This window comes from Halichoerus grypus, chromosome 6 (genome assembly GCF_964656455.1).
Source record: "Halichoerus grypus chromosome 6, mHalGry1.hap1.1, whole genome shotgun sequence".
NCBI lineage: Eukaryota > Metazoa > Chordata > Mammalia > Carnivora > Phocidae > Halichoerus > Halichoerus grypus.
This window is the reverse complement of record NC_135717.1, coordinates 70,142,105-70,165,395: the sequence shown is the minus strand read 5'-3', so window position 1 is coordinate 70,165,395 and position 23,291 is coordinate 70,142,105. Positions and strand designations below refer to the sequence as shown.

Sequence of the window (23,291 nt, the reverse complement as noted above, 5' to 3'; positions counted from 1 at the left end):
AGTTTATCTTATCTGGCAGAGAAGGGGGATAATTAAAAAATGGTACTTCATTTAAGGTTTGTTTTGGAGATGGGGGCAAAAGATTATACAGCTTCAATAAAGAAGAGATAGCCACCATCAATCACCTTAGTCCTGGTCACATCATCTTTGTATTTCAATTATAGCATGTTTCCTCGAAAGGGTCACTAGTAACATTTACACAATTCTTCATTATAATATTCTGTGCTGTGTGTTATAGGACATTTAGCATGCGTGGCCCCTACTTCTAAGTGCCATTTGCATTCTGCTCCATTAGAAATACTCCTGCAAATTTCCAGATGCCCTTCCCTACATAAAAGCCACTGACCCTAAATGATTGCAGTATTCTCCTGACTAGTCTCTTGGCTTCTCTACAGTTCAAATTTTATATGTTGATACTAAGTTTTCCTGAGGCATAAGTCAGGTGCCACCCCTTTTCTTTTTGACCAAAGAAAATCTAAACCTTTAAGCATGTCTTCTAAACATCTACTAACTTCTTTTTCTATGCCCATTATTCATGAAGCTAGTATGCCTTTTCTTTTATTACATTAATTTGCACATGACTAAAATTGGCCAATTCTAGCCACCTTCTTCGTGAATAACCTACAGAAATACCCTCTTGTTTTAAATACTACCAAGCACTCTGTCATGTCCTGTCCCTCCTTTATGGCTCTTAATTAACATTCCATCTTGTATCTATTTATGTACCTTTGTTTCTTCTTCTAGATTCCTCAAAGTCTTTTTTATTTTCTTGCTGTTTCCCACAGTGTCTAGCACAGTGCCCGCATATAGTAGTCAATAAACCTGTTGAATGAATAAATGTTCACACAGTTAATAGCATCCACATTTTATTCCCTTTGAGTTTAGCAAATAGATTTTTTAAACCTGTATATCTTGTAAAACCTGTATACTTTCACTCTTTCATGTAGCTTTTGGCGTCTACCAGAAGGGATCAAGATAATATGCAAGCTGAACTGAATCGCCTGCAAGCAGAAAATGATGCCTCTAAGGAAGAAGTAAAAGAAGTTTTGCAAGCCTTAGAGGAACTTGCTGTCAATTATGATCAGAAGTCTCAGGAAGTTGAAGATAAAACTAAGGAATATGAATTGCTTAGTGATGAACTAAATCAGAAATCGGTAGGATATAATTCTGTTTTCTTAATATTTTAGTACAAGTTTTCTTAATTGAAATTAAGTAACTTCTTTCTGGTAAGCTCAATACTGAGAGTATCCATTCATAAGGAATTCTTTTTTTTTTAAGATTTTATTTATTTGACAGAGAGAGATAGTGAGAGCAGGAACACAAGCAGGGGGAATGGGAGAGGAAGTAGCAGGCTTCCCGCTGAGCAGGGAGCCCGATGTGTGGGGGGTTGATCCCAGGACCCTGGGATCATGACCTGAGCTGAAGGCAGATGCTTAACGACTGAGCCACCCAGATGCCCCCATTCATAAGTAATTCTAAGCCTCAACTTCACTTTGTCCTTTATATAAAACCTTACAGGTGAAGGAAGAGGGTTATCTTTTAGTTCCTGAAGGTCTGTTAAAAGGTAATTAAAATGCCATTTGAAGACTTTTTGCTATTTCTAATACTCTAATGTTAAAGGGAAAATAAGTTTAACTTCTAGTTGCGCAATAATGTTATTAGATGATTGTTCAAACTGTAAATAAGAAATGTACACATAAAAATAAGAGAAGGCTATACAACCTCATATAACTTGGGTTTTGTTTACTTTTACATTCCCAGCCCCTGGATTAGAGCCTACCTAACACAATGTAGAAGGCTCTTCCTTGTGATTCCGCAATAGATAAGGATCTTTATTTGTTATTGCTATAAACAGGATTTGCCACCCTCCTAGAGTGATGCCAAAGGTAATACATATCTGTGATTGCAACTGCTATACTTGCAGCAGCATCACGGATGAGCGCTCTCTTTTTTTAAAGATTTTATTTATTATTTGACAGAGAGACACAGCGAGAGAGGGGACATAAGCAGGGGGAGTTGGAGAGGGAAAAGCAGGCTTCCCACCGAGCAGGGAGCCCGATGTGGGGCTCGATCCCAGGACCCTGGGATCATGATCTGAGCTGAAGGCAGATGCTTAATGACTGAGCCACTCAGGCGCCCATGGATGAGCTCTCTTATTAACATTTTATTACTGTCAATACCAACTTCTTGTCCAGAAACCGCATCTGGAGTTGGACTCGGGGTCAGTGTTCACTACTTATTTGCCTGTCCATGTTCACCTATCTAAAGGAAAGCAGTCAATACTATTTTTAAAGGTTTCTTTCTTTCTTTCTTTTTTTTCATGCCCCTGATGAGAAATTCATTTTCCCCTATTAATCTCCAAAGTCACAGTTTAATAGCATGGAGATCAAGGTGCTTTTATAACTCTTATGAGTTGCATTATTAGCAAACCTAATTACTGTTTGGAAGAACAATAGGAGTGTCTTACAACTCCGTAAGCTGTCAGTTGGTCTTCAGTCACCAGTTTCAGTCATTACGACAGTTGTGTCTGTGTCCCAGTTATGAAACTGAATCTGTCAGCACTACATTGCTAATAGAAGTTAGAAACCTTATAGTGTTCTGCATCTTTTTATAAATGTGTACAATATTGCTATTCAGTTGTTAGAGAAAATACCTGATAGTGATTTAGACATTAAAGCATGATACCTTATGAGACTTGAAAGGTAACACCTGGTATTTCAGATTAAACTGGGTGAAGACACTACTGATACTCAGAAACATAGGGAAATGACCAGAAGAAACAACAAACTGAAATGATGGCATCTTTACTAAAAGCAACTGCAATTTTTAATGCAGTTTACAGACTTTTAGTCAGTATCTGACCTGTGGTATAATGATTAGTTTTAATGTGGCCAGATTGGGTTGGGCTTTTCAAAATTGTGGTGACTTTGTTGCTGGTAAACCAGCTATTATTTTAAACTTAATTAAACTCAGTAATGCTACTTCATCACTGTCTCCTAGATAATTGCTTATAGTATCAAAGTAGCAGTAATTATCAGGTGGACTATTTCCAATGACTATGTATATAGAAAGTAGATAAAGGAAACACCCAAACCATCTAGAAAATTCAATTCTATTCTAACATTATTTTGCCCAGACTCTGTTTCCAAAGATAAGCCATACTGTGGTAATAAAAGAAAATTCAACCTAATTATTTTGAAAGTTACTCACTTCTAGGCAGAAAACATAACCCAGTCTCAAAAATTAGTGAAATGAGGGGACATCTGGGTGGCTTGGTTTGTTGGGCAGCTGCCTTTGGCTCGGGGTTGTGACCCGGGGGTCCTGGGATGGAGCCCCATGTTGGGCGAGCAGGGAGCCTGCTTCTGCCCCTCCCCCTGCCTGTGCTTTCCTGCTCTCTCTGTCAAATAAATAAATAAAATCTTAAAAAAAAAAAATAGTGAAGTGGTACAAACTACCAGCTCTTCATAGAGCATAATATGGCTACTTTACAGAGTCTGTTAGGTCTAAAATATTTTCTAAGTTTGAACTGGGAATTCTCCCAGAACTCAGTAGATCAGCTAGTTGAGAAAACAAAGTAGAAAATAATGCTTTTGTGAGTCCTGGCTGAAGTGAAATACCTGTCAGTATTTGAAGTAATCTTTCATTTAATAGATTTAACTGTGTCTTTTGTTTTGGGTTCTTTTAGGCAACTTTAGCAAGTATAGATGCTGAACTTCAGAAACTTAAGGAAATGACCAACCACCAGAAAAAACGAGCAGCTGAGATGATGGCATCTTTACTAAAAGACCTTGCAGAAATAGGAATTGCTGTAGGAAATAATGATGTAAAGGTAAGTATAATAATCAAATACTAAGTATAATTGTCAGTAGACAACTACTTCTGTTTACTACTTACTTTTTACAAAGTTCTTTTCATACCCGTTATCTCATTCACAACAGCAACGTGTAGTAGATGGTATTAACTTCATTTTAAATAGGTGAGGAAAGAGGAAAAGAGTAAGAGGTGCTCAAAAGGCAATTTCAGTAAGTATCATTTATTTGGATCCCATGTTTGGTTCTTTTCTCTACTGTGTAAAGATTTTGCATTTAGAGATTATTAATAAATTACTGTACATGAAAGTATGTAACTGGGGCAGCAGTGAAGATGAGCTCAGAGAGTAAACTCCTAAATGAATTGGCCTGAGGTTGCTTTTAAATGTTTGAAAAGATAAAAGATGAACACTACTAATTTTTTTAAAGTTTTATTATGAAAAATTTCAGACATATAACAGTAGAGAGAATAATACCGTGAATTTTAGTTACTAGTAATCAAAATTTTGCAGTACCTATTTCAACTATACCTTTTTTTCTTCTCTAATCTTTTTTAGGATACTAACATTGGTTATGTTGGCACTAGGCATATGATAAGAAGAAAAGATTAGTGACCTGGTAAATTTTAAAACTTAGACCAAAAAAGCAAACTAAGATTGTTAACTGCAAGCACATGTACATAATATGAAAGATTTGTATGTTGCAGTAGGTATTTGTTTGGACTTTTTCTTCTTGATTAAAGCTTAATTACGTAACAAAGAGAATAAACTTACACTAGGGTTTATAGTTACAGCCTACTAAGAATAAGAAGCCCAGTTTAACAAAGTTTTCAATGTGGAGCACACATTCCTTCTGTCAGTTGTTACTCAAAGCTGCTTTGTGTTGAGGAGACAATTATACATTTCTTAATGTTGGCTCATGCCGTTGAGACAAAAGAAAAATGTTAAATACTGGGTGACTTACTCTCTCTTCACTCTCTTCTCTCTTCAGAATGTTCCGTCTGAACATTCTGTATCCTGTTGAGGGTGAACTCATGTGAGATGATAGAGCTATGTGGGAATCTTTTGGGATGGAAAAGTAAATTTACTTCATATCACTAAACACTAGAGAGGTGTTCAAAATTTGCCTTGTAGATTTGCAGCTTCTTTTTAGAAAAGTCTTTCCATTTTATGTTCAACTAAGTCTTAATTTAAGTGAAAAAGTGGTAAAGAGAAAAGAGTAGAAAGGGCTGATGTTCAGTGGTAGAGCCAGTGATATAATATAGGGTCCTTGACTCCTAGACTGTTTTTTTCCCTATACCATTATAGCATTTTGAAAACAAGTCAGCCTTGCAAATAGGTTCTTTTTAAAAAAGAATCTATGGATTCTCAATATTTTTGTCATTTGTATATAATTTTCCTCTTAACATCATCATTAAGCACTGCTTGAGCTTTATTAACTTTAGTGTTTTTTACATTATGGTTCACTCTTTGTGTTGTACAGTTAATGGATTTTGACAAATGCATGATACAGAACCACCATTACAGTATAGTTATATATGTAGAACAGTCACCTCCCTTACAAATCCCTTGTGCTTTTTACCCTATTAATCCCTCTCCCCTGAACAATAGCCAGTGATCTTTTCACCATCTGTATAGTTTTGCTTTTTCCAAAATACCATATAGTTGGAATCATACAGTATTTGTCCTTTTCAAACTGGCTTAATTTTCTTAGCAACATGCATTTAAGTCATTTCATGGCTTGATAGCTCATTTCTTTTATCACCAGATATTCCACTGTATATGTGTACCACTTTATCCATTCATCTATCAAGGGCCATCTTGGTTACTTACAGTCTTTGGCAGTTGCACATAAAGCCGCTATAAACATTCATGTGCGAATTTTCCTGTGGACAAAACTTTTCAATTCAGTTGGGTAAAAATACCTAGGAGCATGATTGCTAGATCATATGCTAAGTGTTAGCTTTGTAAGAAACCCCCAAGGTGGCTATAGCATTTTGTATGCCAACCAGCAATGAATGAGAGCTCTTGTTACTTCACATCCTCACAAGTATTTGATGTCATCAGTTTTTTGGTTTGAGATATATAGTGTTATCTCAATGCAGTGGGATTGTTTGTTTTCTTATCTTGCGTTTTAAAGAGATCTCTATGATTTAGGTAGCAGTTCTTTACAGATAAGTGTTTTGCAAATATTCCTCCCAGTCTGTGGCTATCTTTTCATTCTCTTAACAGTGTCTTTTACAGAGCAGAAGTTTTTAATTTTAATAAAGCGCAGTTCACAAATTTTTTCTTTCAGGATTGCGTTTTTGGCATTGTGTCTAAAACTCATCTCCAAACCCAAAGTCACCTAGATTTTCTCCTGTGTTTTGGAGGTTTTTGGTTTTATATTTACATTTAGGTCTATGATCCACCTGGAGTTAATTTTTCTTTTTTCTGCAAGGTATAATAAGGTCTGTCAAGCTTCGTTATTTTACGTGTGGATGGATAGTTTTTCTGTTACAGCTTATTAAACTGTCCTTTGTCCATTGAATTGCCTTTGCCCCTTTGTCAGAGATCAAACGACTATATTTGTGTTGTGTCTGTTCCTGGGCTCTATTCTGTTCCAATTACTGTCCGTTCTTCTGCCAGTACCACACTATCTTGATTACTCTAGCTTTATAATTAAGTCTTGAAGTTGAGTAGTCAGTCAGTCCTCTGACTTTGTTGTTCTTTAGTAGTGTTTGGCTATTCAAGGTTTTTTGCCTTTCCATTTAAACTTTAGAGTCTGTTTGTTGATACCATAAAATAAACTTGCAGGGATTTTGATTAAGATTATGTTAAATCCGTAGATCAAGCTGGGAAGAACTGACATCTGAGTCTTTCTATCCGTGAATATGGAATATCTCCCGTTTATTCAGTTCTTCATTGATTTCTTTTGTCATACTGATTTTATACTTATTGTATCACATTTATGCCTAAGTATTTCTTTTTTCTTTTCATTCTTATGTCTGTGCCACTGTGTTTTTAGTTTCACCTTCCCTTGTTCATAGCTGGTATAGGAATGTGACTTTCATATGTTAATCTTGTATTTTGCAGTGTTAACTGTAATGGCTTATTAGTTTTAGGAGGTTTTTTTTTTTGGTTTTTGTTTTGTTTTTTAAACAATCATATCCTCAGCAAGCAAAGACAGTCTTATTTCTTCCTTCTCAAGGTCCACTTAATTTTGACACTGAATACTGTACTTGAATTTTGTAATGAAACTTAAGGATGTACAGTCACCACAGTTCTTCTTTGTCGAGCTTAGAAGTCATCCTTTCTCTGCCCCTAAATATCATTATTTGTTTAGTTTTAAACTGGGCTTACATATGATTAGCAATGAAGAGGAAATCTAAAAACTGAAAGAGGCAGATGTCATCAGTTTGTTTTTAGGTTGCATTTGTTGTTTTCCTTTGTAAGCATGTATTAACACTAAGTTTTAGAAAATAAGGAAGGCAAAAATTAAGCTAAGTTTTACTTGCCCTTTATTAAGAATAATATTTAATAAAGAAAAACTCCATACTTTTTATGAATATCAGGTGATACTTATTTTGTTAAAAGATTTTGGAGTCTAATTGGGTAACCACAAACTGGACATTTTTGTTTTTAATTTTTTATTTAATTTTTTTTTTTACAGCAACCTGAGGGAACTGGCATGATAGATGAAGAGTTCACTGTTGCAAGGCTCTACATTAGCAAAATGAAGTCAGAAGTAAAAACAATGGTAAAACGCTGCAAACAGTTAGAAAGCACACAAACTGAGAGCAACAAAAAAATGGAAGAAAATGAAAAGGAGTTAGCAGCATGCCAGCTTCGTATCTCTCAAGTAGGTATTACAGAACAGTTTCTTCATTTTTTGAATAGCCATGTATACATTTCATTGATTATAAAAATTTTAAGGAAAATGATCTTCTTTGGGTTTTTTTGGGTAACAATAAAAAGGTTAATTCAATTAGTTTTTCCTAGGTTCACTGCAGTATGATATGAGTGAATTTAACTGGGTTATATTTACTGATATGTATATGTTATACATAGAAATTTACTAGAAAGATGTGACTGATTTGGTTATTGAAAACTCTAGAAGAATTCTAGGGTAGACAACTGCGGAACCAGCTTTTTGGCTTTGGCAACTGAATGGATGAGGCTATTCACCAAGATAGGAGTTGTAGAAGTAGGGAAAGAGAATATTGTTAGATGGAGATACTAGTAAGAGTATCTCATAGTTCGGCTTTCAGTACCTTAGTTTGCAAGTGTTATAAGCTATGTAGGGAACTGTTTCATTAATTAAATTCTTTATCATTGTAATATTATATGCTTAGACATATAGAGAAGACCTGCTAACATTCAAATTATCCTTAACAACAAAATGTGCATGCTATTTTTTTGCACTTCATATCAGTTTATTTTTCCCAAAAGCATGAAGCCAAAATCAAATCATTGACTGAATACCTTCAAAATGTGGAGCAAAAGAAAAGACAGCTAGAAGAATCCGTCGATTCCCTCAGTGAAGAACTAGTCCAGCTTCGAGCACAAGGTATTAGCTTTTGATTTTTTATGAGTTCTACCTATATTAATTCTTTCTTTAGTATAATTGTAGTAAACTTATATTCACACTGATAGAGAATAGTAGGAATATGGATAACTTAGAACATAAACAAATAATATATTTTAAAATGGTTTTGAAACCTGTTTTTGAAATTGTGTTTGAATATGGAAGGGGCCAATTTAGGAATTTCCCACAAAGTTAGGAGGGGGGGGTGTGTGTGTGTGTGAATCTTAACATAGGGGATGTAGAAAGCTATCTCAGTCCCTACCATGGCCTAACCCATCTGTTCCAGGATTAGGCAAAGAAAATAAAGGAAACCATAATATCGACACAAAGGATTTAACTATATTATTAGTAAACATGTTCTGAGCTAGGAGAGCAAGATTTACTATTTAGCATTTAGATAATTTAAAGTCAAGTACTGCTAAGCAACAGATCCCTCATAAAACCTATTTGCTCCTTGGTTTATAGGAAGAACTTTAAGGCTTATTTCTTCTGTTTTCTCTCTCTACCCAAACAGAGAAAGTACATGAGATGGAAAAGGAGCACTTAAATAAGGTTCAGACTGCAAATGAAGTTAAGGCAAGTTTGATGTAACATTGCATTCTAATGACTTTAATCCATTATTCTTAATCTTGATTAATCTGATTTAAATCCTTTTCCCCCCAATAACCTTAGCAAGCGGTTGAACAGCAGATCCAAAGCCATAGAGAAACACATCAAAAACAGATTAGTAGTTTGAGAGATGAAGTTGAGGCAAAAGAAAAACTCATCACTGATCTTCAAGAGTAAGTATACTTTCTTTCCCTCTGAGATACTAGAAACTAACTCAGATTGACTATTTAGCAAGAGGAAATAATAGATTACTGATGGACAATATATCCTTTTAGAAATCTGAATTTTTCATTGAAATTACCATTTTGACTTGAATGTAAAGAATCTTTTCACTTACGAGCGTAACTTCTAAGTTCTAGCTGAAATTTTTAAAAATTGGGCACCTGGGTGGCTGGGTTGGTTGAGCGTCTGCCTTCGGCTCAGGTCACGATCTCAGGGCCCTGGGATTGAGCCCCATGTTGGGCTCCCTGCTCAGTGTGGAGTCTGCTTCTCCCTCTCACTCTCCCTCTTTCTCTCTCTCAAATAAATAAAATCTTAAAAAAAAAAAAGTTTTAAAAATTAACTTCTTTTTAAAAAAAAAATTTTTTTTTTAAGATTTTATTTATTTGAGAGAGAGAGAGCATGAGAGGGGGGAGGGTCCGAGGGAGAAGCAGACTCGCCACTGAGCAGGGAGCCCGATGTGGGACTCGATCCCAGACTCCAGGATCATGACCTGAGCCAAAAGCAGTCACTTAACCAACTGAGCCACCCAGGGCAACGCCCCTTTTTAAAAATTTCTTAACAGAGAAAAACTTCTGGAAATTGTGGGGTTTAGAAGGTTGGGGTTTTTTTTAAGTTTTTATTTTAATTCGAGAAATTTTAATAGTTGTATTCTTGGTTTTTCTAGAAGACATTTTCTCTATTTCCATAGCCATATGCATACATAGCCTAGAATTTATAGAAATTGGAGGTCTGCAACTAAATCATGATTTGAGTAGGAACCAGAAGAGAGTAACAAAAAATGATGACAAATTTTAATATGGGGGTCTTAATGCTAATACCTTAATGATAAATACAGAATGAGATTCATGGTTTAAAACCAAAATATGAAAAGTATTTTATGACTGGAAGTAGCCAGGTCCTCTTCCTTTCTTTTCTTCCACTATGGGGACAGGATAACAGGGGGTTTGAGTATTTCAATAGTGAAATTATAGAATTTAAGAATTTGAAAAAATTTTAATGGTGCCATTCAGAAAAATGATATTGTGTTGTGGTTTTTTTGATATTGATACTGTGTTATGTTTTTTTCTTTTGTCAGCCAAAACCAGAAAATGATGTTAGAGCAGGAACGTCTGAGAGTAGAGCATGAGAAGTTGAAAGCTACAGATCAGGAAAAGAGCAGAAAACTACATGAACTTACGTGAGTAAATGTTTTAATTCAAGTTTAAAAATAAAAACTTAGGGGCGCCTGAGTGGCTCAGTCAGCGAAGTGTCTACCTTCGTCTTAGGTCATGATCCCAGGATCCTGGGGTCAAGCCCTGCGTCAGGCTCCCTGCTTCTCCTTCTGCCTGCCACTCCCCCTGCTTGTGCTCCTCCTTTCTTTTTTTTTTATTAAAGATTTTATTTATTTATTTGACAGAAACACAGCGAGTAAGGGAACACAAGCAGGGGGAGTGGGAGAGGGAGAAGCAGGCCTCCCGCCGAGCAGGGAGCCCAATGTGGGCCTCAATCCCAGGACCCTGGGATCGTGACCTGAGCTGAAGGCAGACGCTTAACAACTGAGCCACCTAGGCGCCCCTGCTTGTGCTCTTTCTCTCTCACTGTGTCTCTCTCAAATAAATAAAATGTAAAAAAATAAATAAGAGGATTGCAGGCATTGCTCTTGGTTGTATCCAGTGGACACATTTTTAAGTTTGTATAGACTAAAGGGTATTTTTCTTAAACTTTCTGAGTTAGTTTAATATATACCTTAAAATTTGCAATGTATTATCTTGTATTTAAGTGAAAGCAAGATCCTGTATTCTTCACTGATGGTAGGTTCAGATTTCTGTGTATTAACCTGCTTGCTATTTCTCTGCCACCATATTATTCATTATAAAAATAGACCTTAAATGACATTAAGTCATTTAGAAGATTTCAGGATCTGCCACAAAAACTGACTTTTTGTGAAATTTGATCTGGGATAAAAGAACATTATTGTTCCAGCCTTGTCTTTTGAACAGAAGTTTTCACCATTTACTTTTCCTAACATACTGAGTATAGTCAGTACTCAGTTTTCTAGAATCTTAGCAGGTAGAAAACTCATGATTATAACTTTTCACATCTTGAATTTATGAGAGATGATGTATAAATGGAATTGCTCTTACTAGAATGGTCACATGCCAGGACCGTTTCAGAGTTGGTTTTATATAAACTCTGCCGAATCTCAACCATAGGTCTATTTAGAATAATTTTAATATAAAATACATAAAATGTTTTAGTCTTCAATAATTTATAATTCCCAGTTAATCAGAATTATTTTGGATAAATAGTAGTGTGTTCTATGTGGCATATTCTAAAATATAAGAACCACTCCTTCCTTATTCTTTGAATTCTGCTACATTTTATTTTATCTCTTCCACTGCTATAGTAGGAGTTTTTTTTTCTAACAAACTGTAGATTTTGGAGATTATATGGCATACAAAAATTTATTTGAAAATAAAACTATAACTTATGGAATCAAAGTTGAAAATATATGTGTATTCTGCTGTTTAGAGTCATGCAAGATAGACGAGAACAAGCAAGACAAGACTTGAAGGGCTTGGAAGAGACAGTGGTAAGAAAAACTCGAAAATAAATAAGATATTGGGATGTTTAATGGGTTTCCCCTTGGTTATACTAAATATTTAAAGACCAAATTCCAAAAACATTGCTGTTCTTAATTCAAGGCAAAAGAACTTCAGACTTTACACAACCTGCGGAAGCTTTTTGTTCAGGACCTGGCCACCAGAGTTAAAAAGGTAATAAAATAATACTGAGGTGGGTATTTATGTAAATGGTGCTCACTATGTCTAATTACTTACATTTGTAAGTGAAGTAATTTTACATCGTCATAACAATTTTTGTGTAGTTAAGGTTAGATTTTTTTTTTTTTTAACTTTTAATGTTTTCATAGTATTCCTTGACCGTCTTTTCTTAGAGTGCTGAGATCGATTCTGATGACACTGGAGGCAGTGCTGCTCAAAAGCAAAAGATCTCCTTTCTTGAAAATAATCTTGAACAACTGACTAAAGTGCACAAACAGGTATATAAAGAACCTATTTTATGGTAGCTGCAACATTATAAGAAAAAAAATTGAGGAGTGGTGTTTGACTATTTCAGAGGCCTAAGGAATTTTCATACCCTGAGCTGTTCCATTATTTTATCTAGCAATTATATAAATAAATCGCTAGCAATTTTTAGGGGAGTTAATCGGGAGTTACCAAGAGTCCAGTGAAGATGGATATTATTTATTTTCTAGGATTTCAGGTCTGTCAGTTTTTCTCATTTATTATTCATGATTTTTAAATCTTCAGTAGATAGGACTATGCAGTTAAAATACAATCTTTTTTGTCTTTTGTCATTTAATGCCCCAGAGTGTGAAATATATAAAATAATGAGGCAGTTCATTTTTTTAAAAATTAGTGCTTATTGTGTGGGTCCTTTTTGTTGTTGTTGTTTGGTTTTTTGTGGCTTGATATGTGATTTAATTATTTTTAAAGTTTCTTAGCATACTGAATTGTTGTACATCTTTGTTAGTATAACAAAGATGTTTGTACTAGAGTAAAGGGAATTTTAGCCCTTTTTGCTTTCCACACTTATTTTAACACTTAAAATGGTATTTACCAGATTAGTACCTTACCGAAGAGACCTAACACTGTGTTAACAGCTTATTGTCATTGCCTAGTGGGGGGACAGAATAATCTTCCCCTTGGCCCCCCAAAATTGAATAAAATTATATCTTTGTGAGAAATACATATATAGATGATACGCATGGATGTATGTATTCTTTGCATGTTGCTAAGTTAAATTAGCTAAATGAAAAGCGTTAGTATAAAATGTAGTTTTATTTTTTTTAAGAGAAATTATGAAATATTCATATTTTCTCAAATCATCGTTAAAGCTAAACTCCTTATTTATGTACCTTTAGTTGGTACGTGATAATGCAGATCTTCGCTGTGAACTTCCTAAGTTGGAAAAGCGACTTAGAGCTACAGCTGAAAGAGTGAAAGCTTTGGAGTCAGCACTGAAAGAAGCCAAAGAAAATGCATCTCGTGATCGCAAACGCTATCAGCAAGAAGTAGATCGTATAAAGGAAGCAGTCAGGTCAAAGAATATGGCCAGAAGAGGACATTCTGCACAAATTGGTTAGTAGAACACCTTAAAACCTTTTAAACTTTGCTTGGTTTGTTTTTATTTACTTGAAAACATAATATGATTGATTGATTATGTGTTGTCATGGTGGTATTTGTCTGTCTTTATTTCTAATTTACCAAAGAGTGGCATTGTTGGGAAGGAAGAGCAAATTAAGGAATAGCTAGATTCACAGGACAAGAAGATGAGTGAGAATTACACAAGCATGCAAGAGTGGTCAGGAAGAGGTGACATTATATAGAGAGCATTCTTAAAGAGAGACTTAAAATAAGTTGTCAGCAATAATATTACATGCTTTAGAATAATCATACAGGGATAAGGTCTTTAAGAGGCTAGGGATTATATAGATCCTGGTGAAAAGGATGTAACCAAAAAGGAAAGAGAGGAATTTTCTGAGGAACAGAACGGCAAAGAAAAGCCACATTTGGGAAGTGTTGTGAATAAGGGGAAGAGACCTAAACCGTCACTACAGTCATGTGTTAAGATTTATTTTAAAGTCAGTTCTTGTTTTTCATATTAGCTAAACCTATTCGTCCTGGGCAACATCCAGCAGCTTCTCCAACTCATCCAAGTGCAATTCGTGGAGGAGGCGCATTTGTTCAGAACAGCCAGCCAGTAGCAGTTCGGGGCGGAGGCGGCAAACAAGTGTAATTGTTACACAGTACTCACAGGTTTGTAGTTTCTCTACCTGGCTTTGGAATCATAGCTCTACATGGAAATGTTCAGCCATTGGTGGTTAAATACTACTTTTTTTGGATTCTCATATTAGTTGGTTTTTTTTTTTTAATGTATGTGGTTATAAAAATAACTTGGCATGGTTTCTTCTAGTCTTTTTTTCATGGTTCAGATCATACTCTATTTTCAAATTCGTGTTCTTAATGTTTTTAACCTAACATACTGGGTTGTTTTTAAAAGCTCTTATATTCTGTCTAATGGATATACCATGGTTTATAACTATTCCCTTTTATTGGATATTCAATTAAGACAGTTTTCTTCTATATTTAATATAAAATGTTTCACATTTCAAATTTCTTATATGGAAATTTCAATTTGGAAAATTTCAAGTGTGAAGTACCTTTCTGTGCCCCCTCATCTTTTAGATTTTTTTTTTTTAAGATTTTATTTATTTATTTGACAGAGAGAGACAGCAAGAGAGGGAACACAAGCAAGGGGAGTGGGAGAGAGAGAAGCAGGCTCTCCGCGGAGCAGGGAGCCCGATGTGGGACTCGATCCCAGGACCCTGGGACCATGACCTGAGCCGAAGGCAGACGCTTAACGACGGAGCCACCCAGGCGCCCCCTTTTAGATTATTTTCAGAAGAATCCCAGAAGTCGAATTATAAGAAAGTGTGAACATTTTTAAGGCTCTTGATACATTTTAATACACTGCTCTCCAGAAAGACTAGGCCAAATTGCATCTTAGCCAAGGATGCTGTCCATTTTGTTGCATCTTTGCCAGCATTGAATATTAATAGTTTTTAAGCTTCTGATTTAATAGTTCAAAATAAGCATCTCGTTGATTTATTAAGAACTTGGATTTTTTTCCCATATATTTATTGGTTCATTTACATTTTCTTTTTTTTCTTTTTTTGAGTTCTTTCTGTGTCCTTTTCCATTTACCTGTTACAAATGATTTTCCTAACAGATTTATGTCTTAGCTGTTTCTAATCATACGAGTAATGTCTGTTCCTTGTAGGAGGATAAAGACTTACCACAAAGTAAGAGATGTATATCATCCAGAGATACCACCCAATATATTGTGTGTTGTATATCTTTCTGGTGCTTTCTTTGCATATTATAATCTTTAAATTAATTTTAAGGGGCGCCTGAGTGGCTCAGTCGGTTAAGCGTCTGCCTTCGGCTCAGGTCATGATCCCAGGGTCCTGGGATCTAGCCCTTCATCGGGCTCTTTGCTCAGTGGGGAGCCTGCTTCTCCCTCTCCCTCTGCCTGCTGCTCCCCCTGCTTGTGCTCTGTCCTCTCTCTGACAAATAAATGAAATCTTCTAAAGATAAATTATTTAAACGGTTGATGAATACTCTTACACTACTCCTAGTACATATGTTTCTTTGTAGCCTGCTTTTTTAACTTAACAATATGTTCTGAACATTTTTTTTTATTAAGGATTTTTGTTTACTTATTTGACAGAGAGAGACACAGTGGGAGAGGGAACACAAGCAGGGGGAGTGGGAGAGGGAGAAGCAGGGAGCCCGATGCAGGGCTCGATCCCAGGACCCTGGGATCATGACCTGTTCTGAAGGCAGACGCTTAACGACTGAGCCACCCAGGCACCCCTGTTCTGAACATTTTCTTGTACAACATGGCTAATTAGCTAATAAGCTGCCTAGTATTCCGTCATATAGCAGAAACTCAGATTTTTGTTGTTTAGAAAAGTCCCAGATCTATTTATGCTTTGGATATTAAAACTAAATAATTAAGATAGTTAACGGTTTCTGATGAATACTAAAGCAAGATATAAATAAACTGACTTGATTTTACTTTGACGTATTAAATAAGATCGGCTCTCAGTTTGAGTAGAGAATTAAGCAATATTTTGAAGGAATCACATTTCCCAACAATCTCATAAAATTTTTTGTCCATACAGTATAGGATTTAAAATAGAGTGAGACATTGTGAAAAGAATATAGACATTGGAGTTCCATCTAAGTTTGGGAGTCCCAACTTTTCTACTTTTATGACCTTCAGCAAGTTACTTTTTTTAGTATTTAATTTCTTTGTTTTGACTCTTTTTAAATTTCTTAAGCATGAAAATAAATTATGTATTTATGGTCTAAAGCTAATGTACTTATAAAACAGAACATTTTTTCTATAACCACAATAACATTATTGCACCTAACAAAATATTTTTAATATTATCTAATACCAATCCATATTCAGATTTCTCTAATTGTTTTTTCCCCCCAAGTCCTTTATAGCTGGTTTATCTAAACCAGGGTATAATCCACGACTGCTGTTTGCATTTAGTTAGACCTCCTAAGTCTCTTTTAATCTAGAAAAATCTCCCCTTTTTAATGACATTGACTTATTGAAGAGACTAGGCCAGTTATCTTGAGCATATGCCTTCTCTGGGTGTGTGTTTCTATGTGTAATAGCTTGTTCCTCTATTGCCTTAATATAATGAAAGCATTTATTAGATGGGGCATAAGCATTTCTAACAAGACTACCAAATAGAGTAATATGTGTTTAATATTCTGTCACATCCGTAGACATACAGTAGATCATTTTCCTGCCAATTAGAGATGGCATCTGTTTTTCCCTGTTTGGAGTAATGACTTACTTGAGCCCCTTCGTTAGTGAAATGAAAGTCACTCTTGAGAATTATACAAGTTAAAATGTCGTTACCTAGTACAGAGCAGGTGTTCAGTAAGAGGCAAGCTGCATTTTCTGGTAGTGTAGGTGGGCAAAGGGATTTTCACAGCATAAATATAAATACAGATAGAAGTTTATTCCTTTTGGGTATTGTCCTCACATTAGAATTCATGTGTAAACTTTCAACTCCTGTCTCATTTGCAGAGAGGATAGACCAGGACCTTTGTTAAAAAAAACTTAAGTTTTAGCTTGAAAGTAGAATGCTGATCCCAGCGTAATGACAGCAGTTTAGCACATGAGGGAGATAGCTAACCTAGCCAGACTAGGAGTATAATTGGTAACAGGATTGTTTCATTGCTGGTCCAAAGGATAGTGGTTTTTATTTTTTAAAGCCTTGGATCAGTCAGTCTTAAACCATGATGGAGGAGTATATCAGCCTCATAAGTGATAAATTGTTGAAAAATTAAATAATATGTAGAGAAATTTTTAAATAATTTTTTAATTATTAAGCAAAACATTTCAAAACACTGGGTTTATTTCTGGGAAAGACGACAATGTATTAATAATACCGATTCTTTTAGAACCCAGGTTTACATGGCTGGTCTTCTGGCTTGCATAATACTTTCGACAAGTTAAGTTTTCTTAAACACATAGGCAAGTAGGTAGCTTAATACAAGGATGCCTCCAGGTAACAGCAGCTGGAATTGTTGATTTCACTCTTACTTTTCCTATAGTATGTATCTCTTGTTTATACCTATCCTTCTCTCCACCCCACTTTTTATTTTTTACAGCTACCATGAATATAACACTGCTTATTAGTTCATGGTCTTTGGCTTAAGACTGTCACTGACACTGTCTACTGACTTCTATTTTATTAACCATATTTCGCTTTTTTCAAAAAATTTAATTCCTACGTGTACTCATAACTCTCTTGGGGAGAATAAAAACAAAGGGCTGACGTTTCAAGTATTGTGCTGTTCATAAACTGCTTAGAAGCTAAATAAAAAGAAAAGGAATCAAATCATTTAATAGTGCCATCTTTTTACTTTGGGGGAAAGTGGTCTAAGCTAGTGGCTAAAATGTTTTTAAATATATTGGTATGTTGTATTTACTTGTTTCATCCTTTTCATGATTACTTCAAACTTGTTTTGTATAAATAAAAATATTTTCTCATCTGTTTTCAGGCGTTGAAAATAATTGAAGAATGAAGAGGACATAATATCAAGCAGAGTCATTCACTGACTATAACCTCTACCCCCTGGGAATTGTAGAATTATAACCTTTTTTTAATGTATAAATTATACCTGGCCTGTACAGCTGTTTCCTACCCACTCTTCTTGTAAACTCTGCTGCTTCCCAACACAACTAGAGTGCAATTTTGGCGTCTTAGGAGGGGAAAAAATGACAGTTTACAACTGTGGTCCTATTTATTACACAGTTTGTCTTTCGTGTCTTAAATTTAGTCTTCATTGTGCCAAGCTAACTGTACCATATAGGATTGTGCTTTTTGTACTTGGTTTTTTTGTTTGTGTTTGTGTTTTTTTAATCTCAGTTTAAGTTACGTAGCTGCTACTGCTGCTTATTTTTCTTTTCTTAGTGAAATGTCTTCCTTACTTTAGGGAAAATGGAATATTTAGATTAAATGTCTTAAATTTCACCACTTAAAACACTACATGCCCACAAAATATATCAGGTCAGTACTGTACTTTAAAATCCCTTGAAATGATTTCAGAGTTAAATTTTGTATTGTGTCTGAAGTTTGCTTCTGAAAACTACTGTTTGAGCACTGAAACCTTAAAACTGCATAACAAGGCATTTGAGACTGAGCACGGCTACTTAATTCTCTTCATGAAATGCCTGTTGCTGAATTATCTTGAATAGAAATACCTTAAAATATCAAAAGCAAATCTCCATTTAAGAAAGAGGGTTTGGAGAAGGAATTCTATTTCTCTTCCCAGTTCTATAATCAACATGGCGTGATGGAATGAAAACACGGCTTCATTCTGGTGAGCCTGCTAATTAATATAAGAATTGGAAAGATACTAATTTGTCATCTTAATATAGTGAAATGAATTAAGATACTACAGGATTAAACAGCATTTATATTGTTAACTACTGTATTGGTTGATCTAAATTTATAACCAGTGGAAATTGAGAAAAAGTATGGAAGAACTTAACGGTAAGCTTATAAATCTGTAGGTGAATTTTGGTCTGAAATCCCTGAGGTGTTTTTAACCTGCTACACTAAGTCATACTATAATTTATTTCTTGTTTAGTTAGTCTAGAAATAGTAAAGTGCAAGTCACTAATAATCCTCAAAGAAATTTTATTGGCTATAGCCCATAATTTTGTAATTCGTACGAAGTGTATCCGTTTTTGCCACTTTTTCCTCAGCTGATTAAACGACGTCAAAAGATTACTTTCGGAAGCTCTAAATGTAATAGGGAGAGAGATTTCAATATTTGCTTCATCTGTGTGTGGGGTGACTATACCTATGTTAGCAGAAATTTGCAGAGAAGGACGATTTAAGGTGATTCAGTCAGTACAGAAAGTTGGAAAATTCTGTGTTAGGATCTGGCTGGCAGAATTAACTTTTTGAAAAAGTTTTATACACAGATATTTGTATTAAATTTGGAGCCATAGTCAGAAGACTCAGATCATAATTGGCTTATTTTTCTATTTAACTATTGTAATTTCCACTTTTATAATAGTTTTGATTTAAAAGATAAATTTATTTATTTATTTTTTTAACAGTCAAAAGTCCTTGCTGTTGTAGTCTGCAACCTTTAAAATGATTGTGTTGCTTTTCGGATTGGTCAGAAGAAACACTCCAGAAATTGAGATGAAAACTTGGTGTGCAGCAAGATTGAAGTAATACAGTTAACTAAAAAAAAGTGCTGTAGCCTATTTATGGTGATAGTTTTCTAAATGGAGAAATATTGGACTGCATTCACATAGACATTGATACTTTGTTTTCAAAAGAAAGCTTGCTTCTTTGGCAGTATTAAATGAAGCAGAATTTTTTTTCTCTTTCATCTGAATATTATGGTAGTTTCATTCTTGTAAGATGTATCACGGGTATTGGTGCTGTGTAACAAACAATTGTATCTAGCATGTGGTTCAGAATACACAATGTTAGGGTTTTTTAAATATCGAAGTGGTTCTTTTCTATTTATAATTTCAGACTTTCACAAAGTGTACAAAGAATTTCATAAATTAGTTTTCAGTGAACTGCTCTTTTTGCTATGATTAAACAGCATTTACTCTTACAAATGAAAATTTCTGATCATCTAGAACATTGACGCTTACTTCAATTTGCAGTGTCTTTTTTTTTTTTTTTGACTGAATATTAACGTTCCTCTGAATGGTATTGATAAATGGTTCAGAAGAGAAACTCAGTGAAATAAAAGAGTAATATTTATTCATGGTGATCAATTAAATTATTTGCCTAACTTAAGCAAGCTACTGTTCGTAACTTTCAATTTGACATAAGGTGACAGAAAAGAATCTGAGTATACCTGTGGAATATGTTGGTTTATTTTCAGTGCTTAAAGATACACTCAAAGATAATTGGTTCGGGAAGACGCCATATAATTTTTAAGTTTTAAGTTAACCTGCATGCTGTAAATGTGTTTTATGTTTAAATAAAGAGGAAAAATTTTTTGAAATGTAATAACTTTCTTAAAATTTATTTGATGAAGTATTAGGTTGATTTTATATGACTAAGTGGCCTTTTGTCTTGCAGATGGTGACTAAAATGTTATATTCGTATATATTTTGTTTCCTAATGTATTGCATACTCTTTGGACAGTGGGTATTAAATATGTAGGCTGAAAAATTAAGAGCCAGAAATGAATCCTCAGTCTCACCTATGTTATTTAGTGTAGCCTCCCTACATGGTTCTGTTGATCTGAGCCCGATTGTTTCATTAACCTGTATAAGAAGTGTTTGTTTTTTCAATATTTACTCAGTGGTCCTCAGTGGTCATTCAGGCCTAGCTGGAGAAAACTAAAAGACTATTCATGAATTCTAGTGGTGATTTGGCTTTTTGTTGGGGTTAGGGGAGAGGGATAATATTTTTAAATTCCAAATGTTTAATCGCATATAAAAGCATATAGTAAATAATGAAGATCCAAGTACCTATCACTCAGTTTCAACAATTAATCAGCTCATGGCTCATCTTCATCTTATTTCATCCATAACCCCACTTGTGTGTCCCCTCCCCTTATTATTTTGAAGCAATCCCAGATATCATATGTATTTATACATAAATATTTCAGCATATATATTAAAATACATACTCCTTAAAACACACAAATACCATTATCACACACAAAAAATAATTTCCTAAACAAAATTTCAATGTTTATAAACTGTTTGAATCAAGATCCAATTAAAATCCATATATTGCAGTAGTATCCCCTCCCATTTCTTATTTTTTTTCCCTAATAATTAGTTTATGAGGAAAAGAGGTTATTCGTTGTGTAGATTCCCAAATTTTGCTGATTGCATTCCTTTGATACTAACTCTGTCCTTCGTATTTCCTGTGAATTTATTCTGGATCCAGAGACTTCAGATTCAGATTTTTGTTTTTGTTGGGAGGGGGGCAGCATTACTTCATAGGTGGTGTGGTACTCTTCCACCAGGTGGCACATAATGTCTAGTCTCTTACTGGGTTATAAGCTGCCATTGATGATCAGTCCCTTTATCCATCAATTAATTAGGGGTTACAGAATGGCAATTTTTTTTTTTTTTTAAAGATTTTATTTATTTGACAGAGATAGCGAGAGCAGGAACACAAGCAGGGGGAGTGGGAGAGGGAGAAGCAGACTTCCTGCCGAGCAGGGAGCCCGATGTGGGACTCGATCCCAGGACCCTGGGACCATGACCTGAGCCGAAGGCAGACACTTGACGACTGAGCCACCCAGGCGCCCCAGAATGGCAATATTCTAATTTGGTAATTCCTTCACTTGTTGGTTGGAATTGAGAACTTTGCCTTCATCTGTTTGATTACCCAGTGGTATAGTTTGTATAGGAAAAACAGGATAAATGATTGATTCTTTTCCTTTCCTTGGAAGTTTCAAAATGATCATTTCATTATCCTCATCCAGTGGACCAGTTGCGCCTTTTTTCCTTGTTTTTGTATGTTATTTGGTTATTATCTTTTAAGAGTGCTCTATGAGCCTCCGTCATTTTTCCCTTTCATGGAGAGATTTAAATGGAAACAGATTCTTAATAAGGTTATCTCCTAACTGGACACTGATGCAGTCTGTCTTATCAGGGCCTCCGGTGTGCTAACCACTTCTGTCTCATCCAGCTCAATAAGCTTAACAGTGTCGATGTGATGTTCTGTGGAATGACCAGATAATCCAGATCACTTCAAATTTAGGACAGAGGGCAGGAGAGTTAACATGGCCCTGGAGCAAAATTGTACATGTATGTTGTCTGCTACATGTGAATGTAAACTGCTTTTGGTCCTCTTGTAATCTGAAGGGAGCACATTATATACTGATTTGGCTGGTAGGTGTGGGAAGGGAGGGCACAGCAGTTTCAGAGGCTTCTGTTTGCCTTTGGCGTAGCCTGTATCCCACAGGCCAAAGATGCATGTGGGGAGTCCTGCCACTTACTGAGTATGTCAATTCTAGTTACACATGCAGAGACAGGGAAATGACCCAAGAGATGAGCCTGCAAAGCATATGCATTTTTTTTTTAACTATTCTATACATTACTCTGCTCCTCATGATAAGTGTACTCTTTAATCCCCATCACCTCTTTCATTCACCTCCCCTCTGGTAACCAGCAGTTTGTTCTCTATAGTTAAGAGTCTGTTTCTTGGTTTGTTCTCACTCTTGTATTTCCTTGTCTCGTTAATGTTCTTGAGTTCTTGAGTGGTGAAAGACGAGTGAAATCATACTGTATTTGTCTTTCTTGGACTTCACTTAGCATTATACTCTCTAGATCCATCCATGTTGCAAATGGCAACATTTCATCGCTTCCCGGCCTTTTGGCTAAGATCAAGTGTAGTATCTGTTCTTATCAGTTTTCATTCTTTTTTATGGATAGATAGGTAATATTCTATTATATACATATATACACACATGCACACGGTATCTTTATCCATTCATCTATCATTGGGCACGGGCTGTTTTCATAGTTTGGCCATTGTAAATAGTGCTGCAATGCACATAGGGGTGCATGTATCCTTTGAATTAATGTTTTTGTAATTTGGGGATAAGTACAGTACAATTACTGGATCATAGGATAGTACTATTTTTAACATTTTGAGGAACCTCCATACTGTTTGCATTCCCACCTACAGTGCAAGAGCATTCCTTTTTCTCCACATCCTCACCAATACCTGTTTTCTTGTGTCTTTTAATTAGCCATTCTGATAGGTGTGAGGTGATCCCTCATTGTGGTTTTGACTTGTATTTCCCTGATGATGAGTGATGAGCATCTTTTCATGTGTCTGTTGGCTATCTGGATGTCTTTGGAGAAATGTCTTCTGTACCTTTTTAAATTGGATTATTTGTTTTTTAAGTGTTGTTTTTAAGGGGTTTTTTTTTAAGATTTATTTTTAGAATGAGCAAGTGGGGGGAGGGGCAGAGG

The 23,291-nt window shown here is 35.2% G+C and overlaps 1 protein-coding gene and 1 pseudogene across 2 annotated transcripts in view; both read left to right on the top strand.

Annotated features, from left to right (window-relative positions):
* KIF5B (kinesin family member 5B) overlaps window positions 1–20,709 on the top strand; it is a 46,543-nt gene extending 25,834 nt beyond the window's left edge. Inside the window, exons 14-26 of one of the 2 annotated variants that reach the window (XM_036099595.2) lie at window positions 948–1,154; window positions 3,686–3,829; window positions 7,461–7,649; window positions 8,240–8,357; window positions 8,890–8,951; window positions 9,048–9,157; window positions 10,282–10,383; window positions 11,718–11,778; window positions 11,891–11,962; window positions 12,142–12,246; window positions 13,132–13,348; window positions 13,876–14,026; window positions 17,867–20,709. In XM_036099595.2, coding sequence (XP_035955488.1) covers window positions 948–1,154; window positions 3,686–3,829; window positions 7,461–7,649; window positions 8,240–8,357; window positions 8,890–8,951; window positions 9,048–9,157; window positions 10,282–10,383; window positions 11,718–11,778; window positions 11,891–11,962; window positions 12,142–12,246; window positions 13,132–13,348; window positions 13,876–14,006 — 1,518 coding nt within the window. In that variant the 3' untranslated portion in view covers window positions 14,007–14,026; window positions 17,867–20,709. Of the gene's footprint in view, window positions 1–947; window positions 1,155–3,685; window positions 3,830–7,460; window positions 7,650–8,239; window positions 8,358–8,889; window positions 8,956–9,047; window positions 9,158–10,281; window positions 10,384–11,717; window positions 11,779–11,890; window positions 11,963–12,141; window positions 12,247–13,131; window positions 13,349–13,875; window positions 14,027–17,866 lie in introns of both variants that reach the window. The other variant, XM_078075344.1, reaches the window with a different exon arrangement.
* Window positions 20,710–22,670: 1,961 nt separating this feature from the next.
* LOC118540488 (U2 spliceosomal RNA) lies at window positions 22,671–22,798 on the top strand (annotated as a pseudogene).
* The last annotated feature ends 493 nt before the right edge of the window (window positions 22,799–23,291 follow it).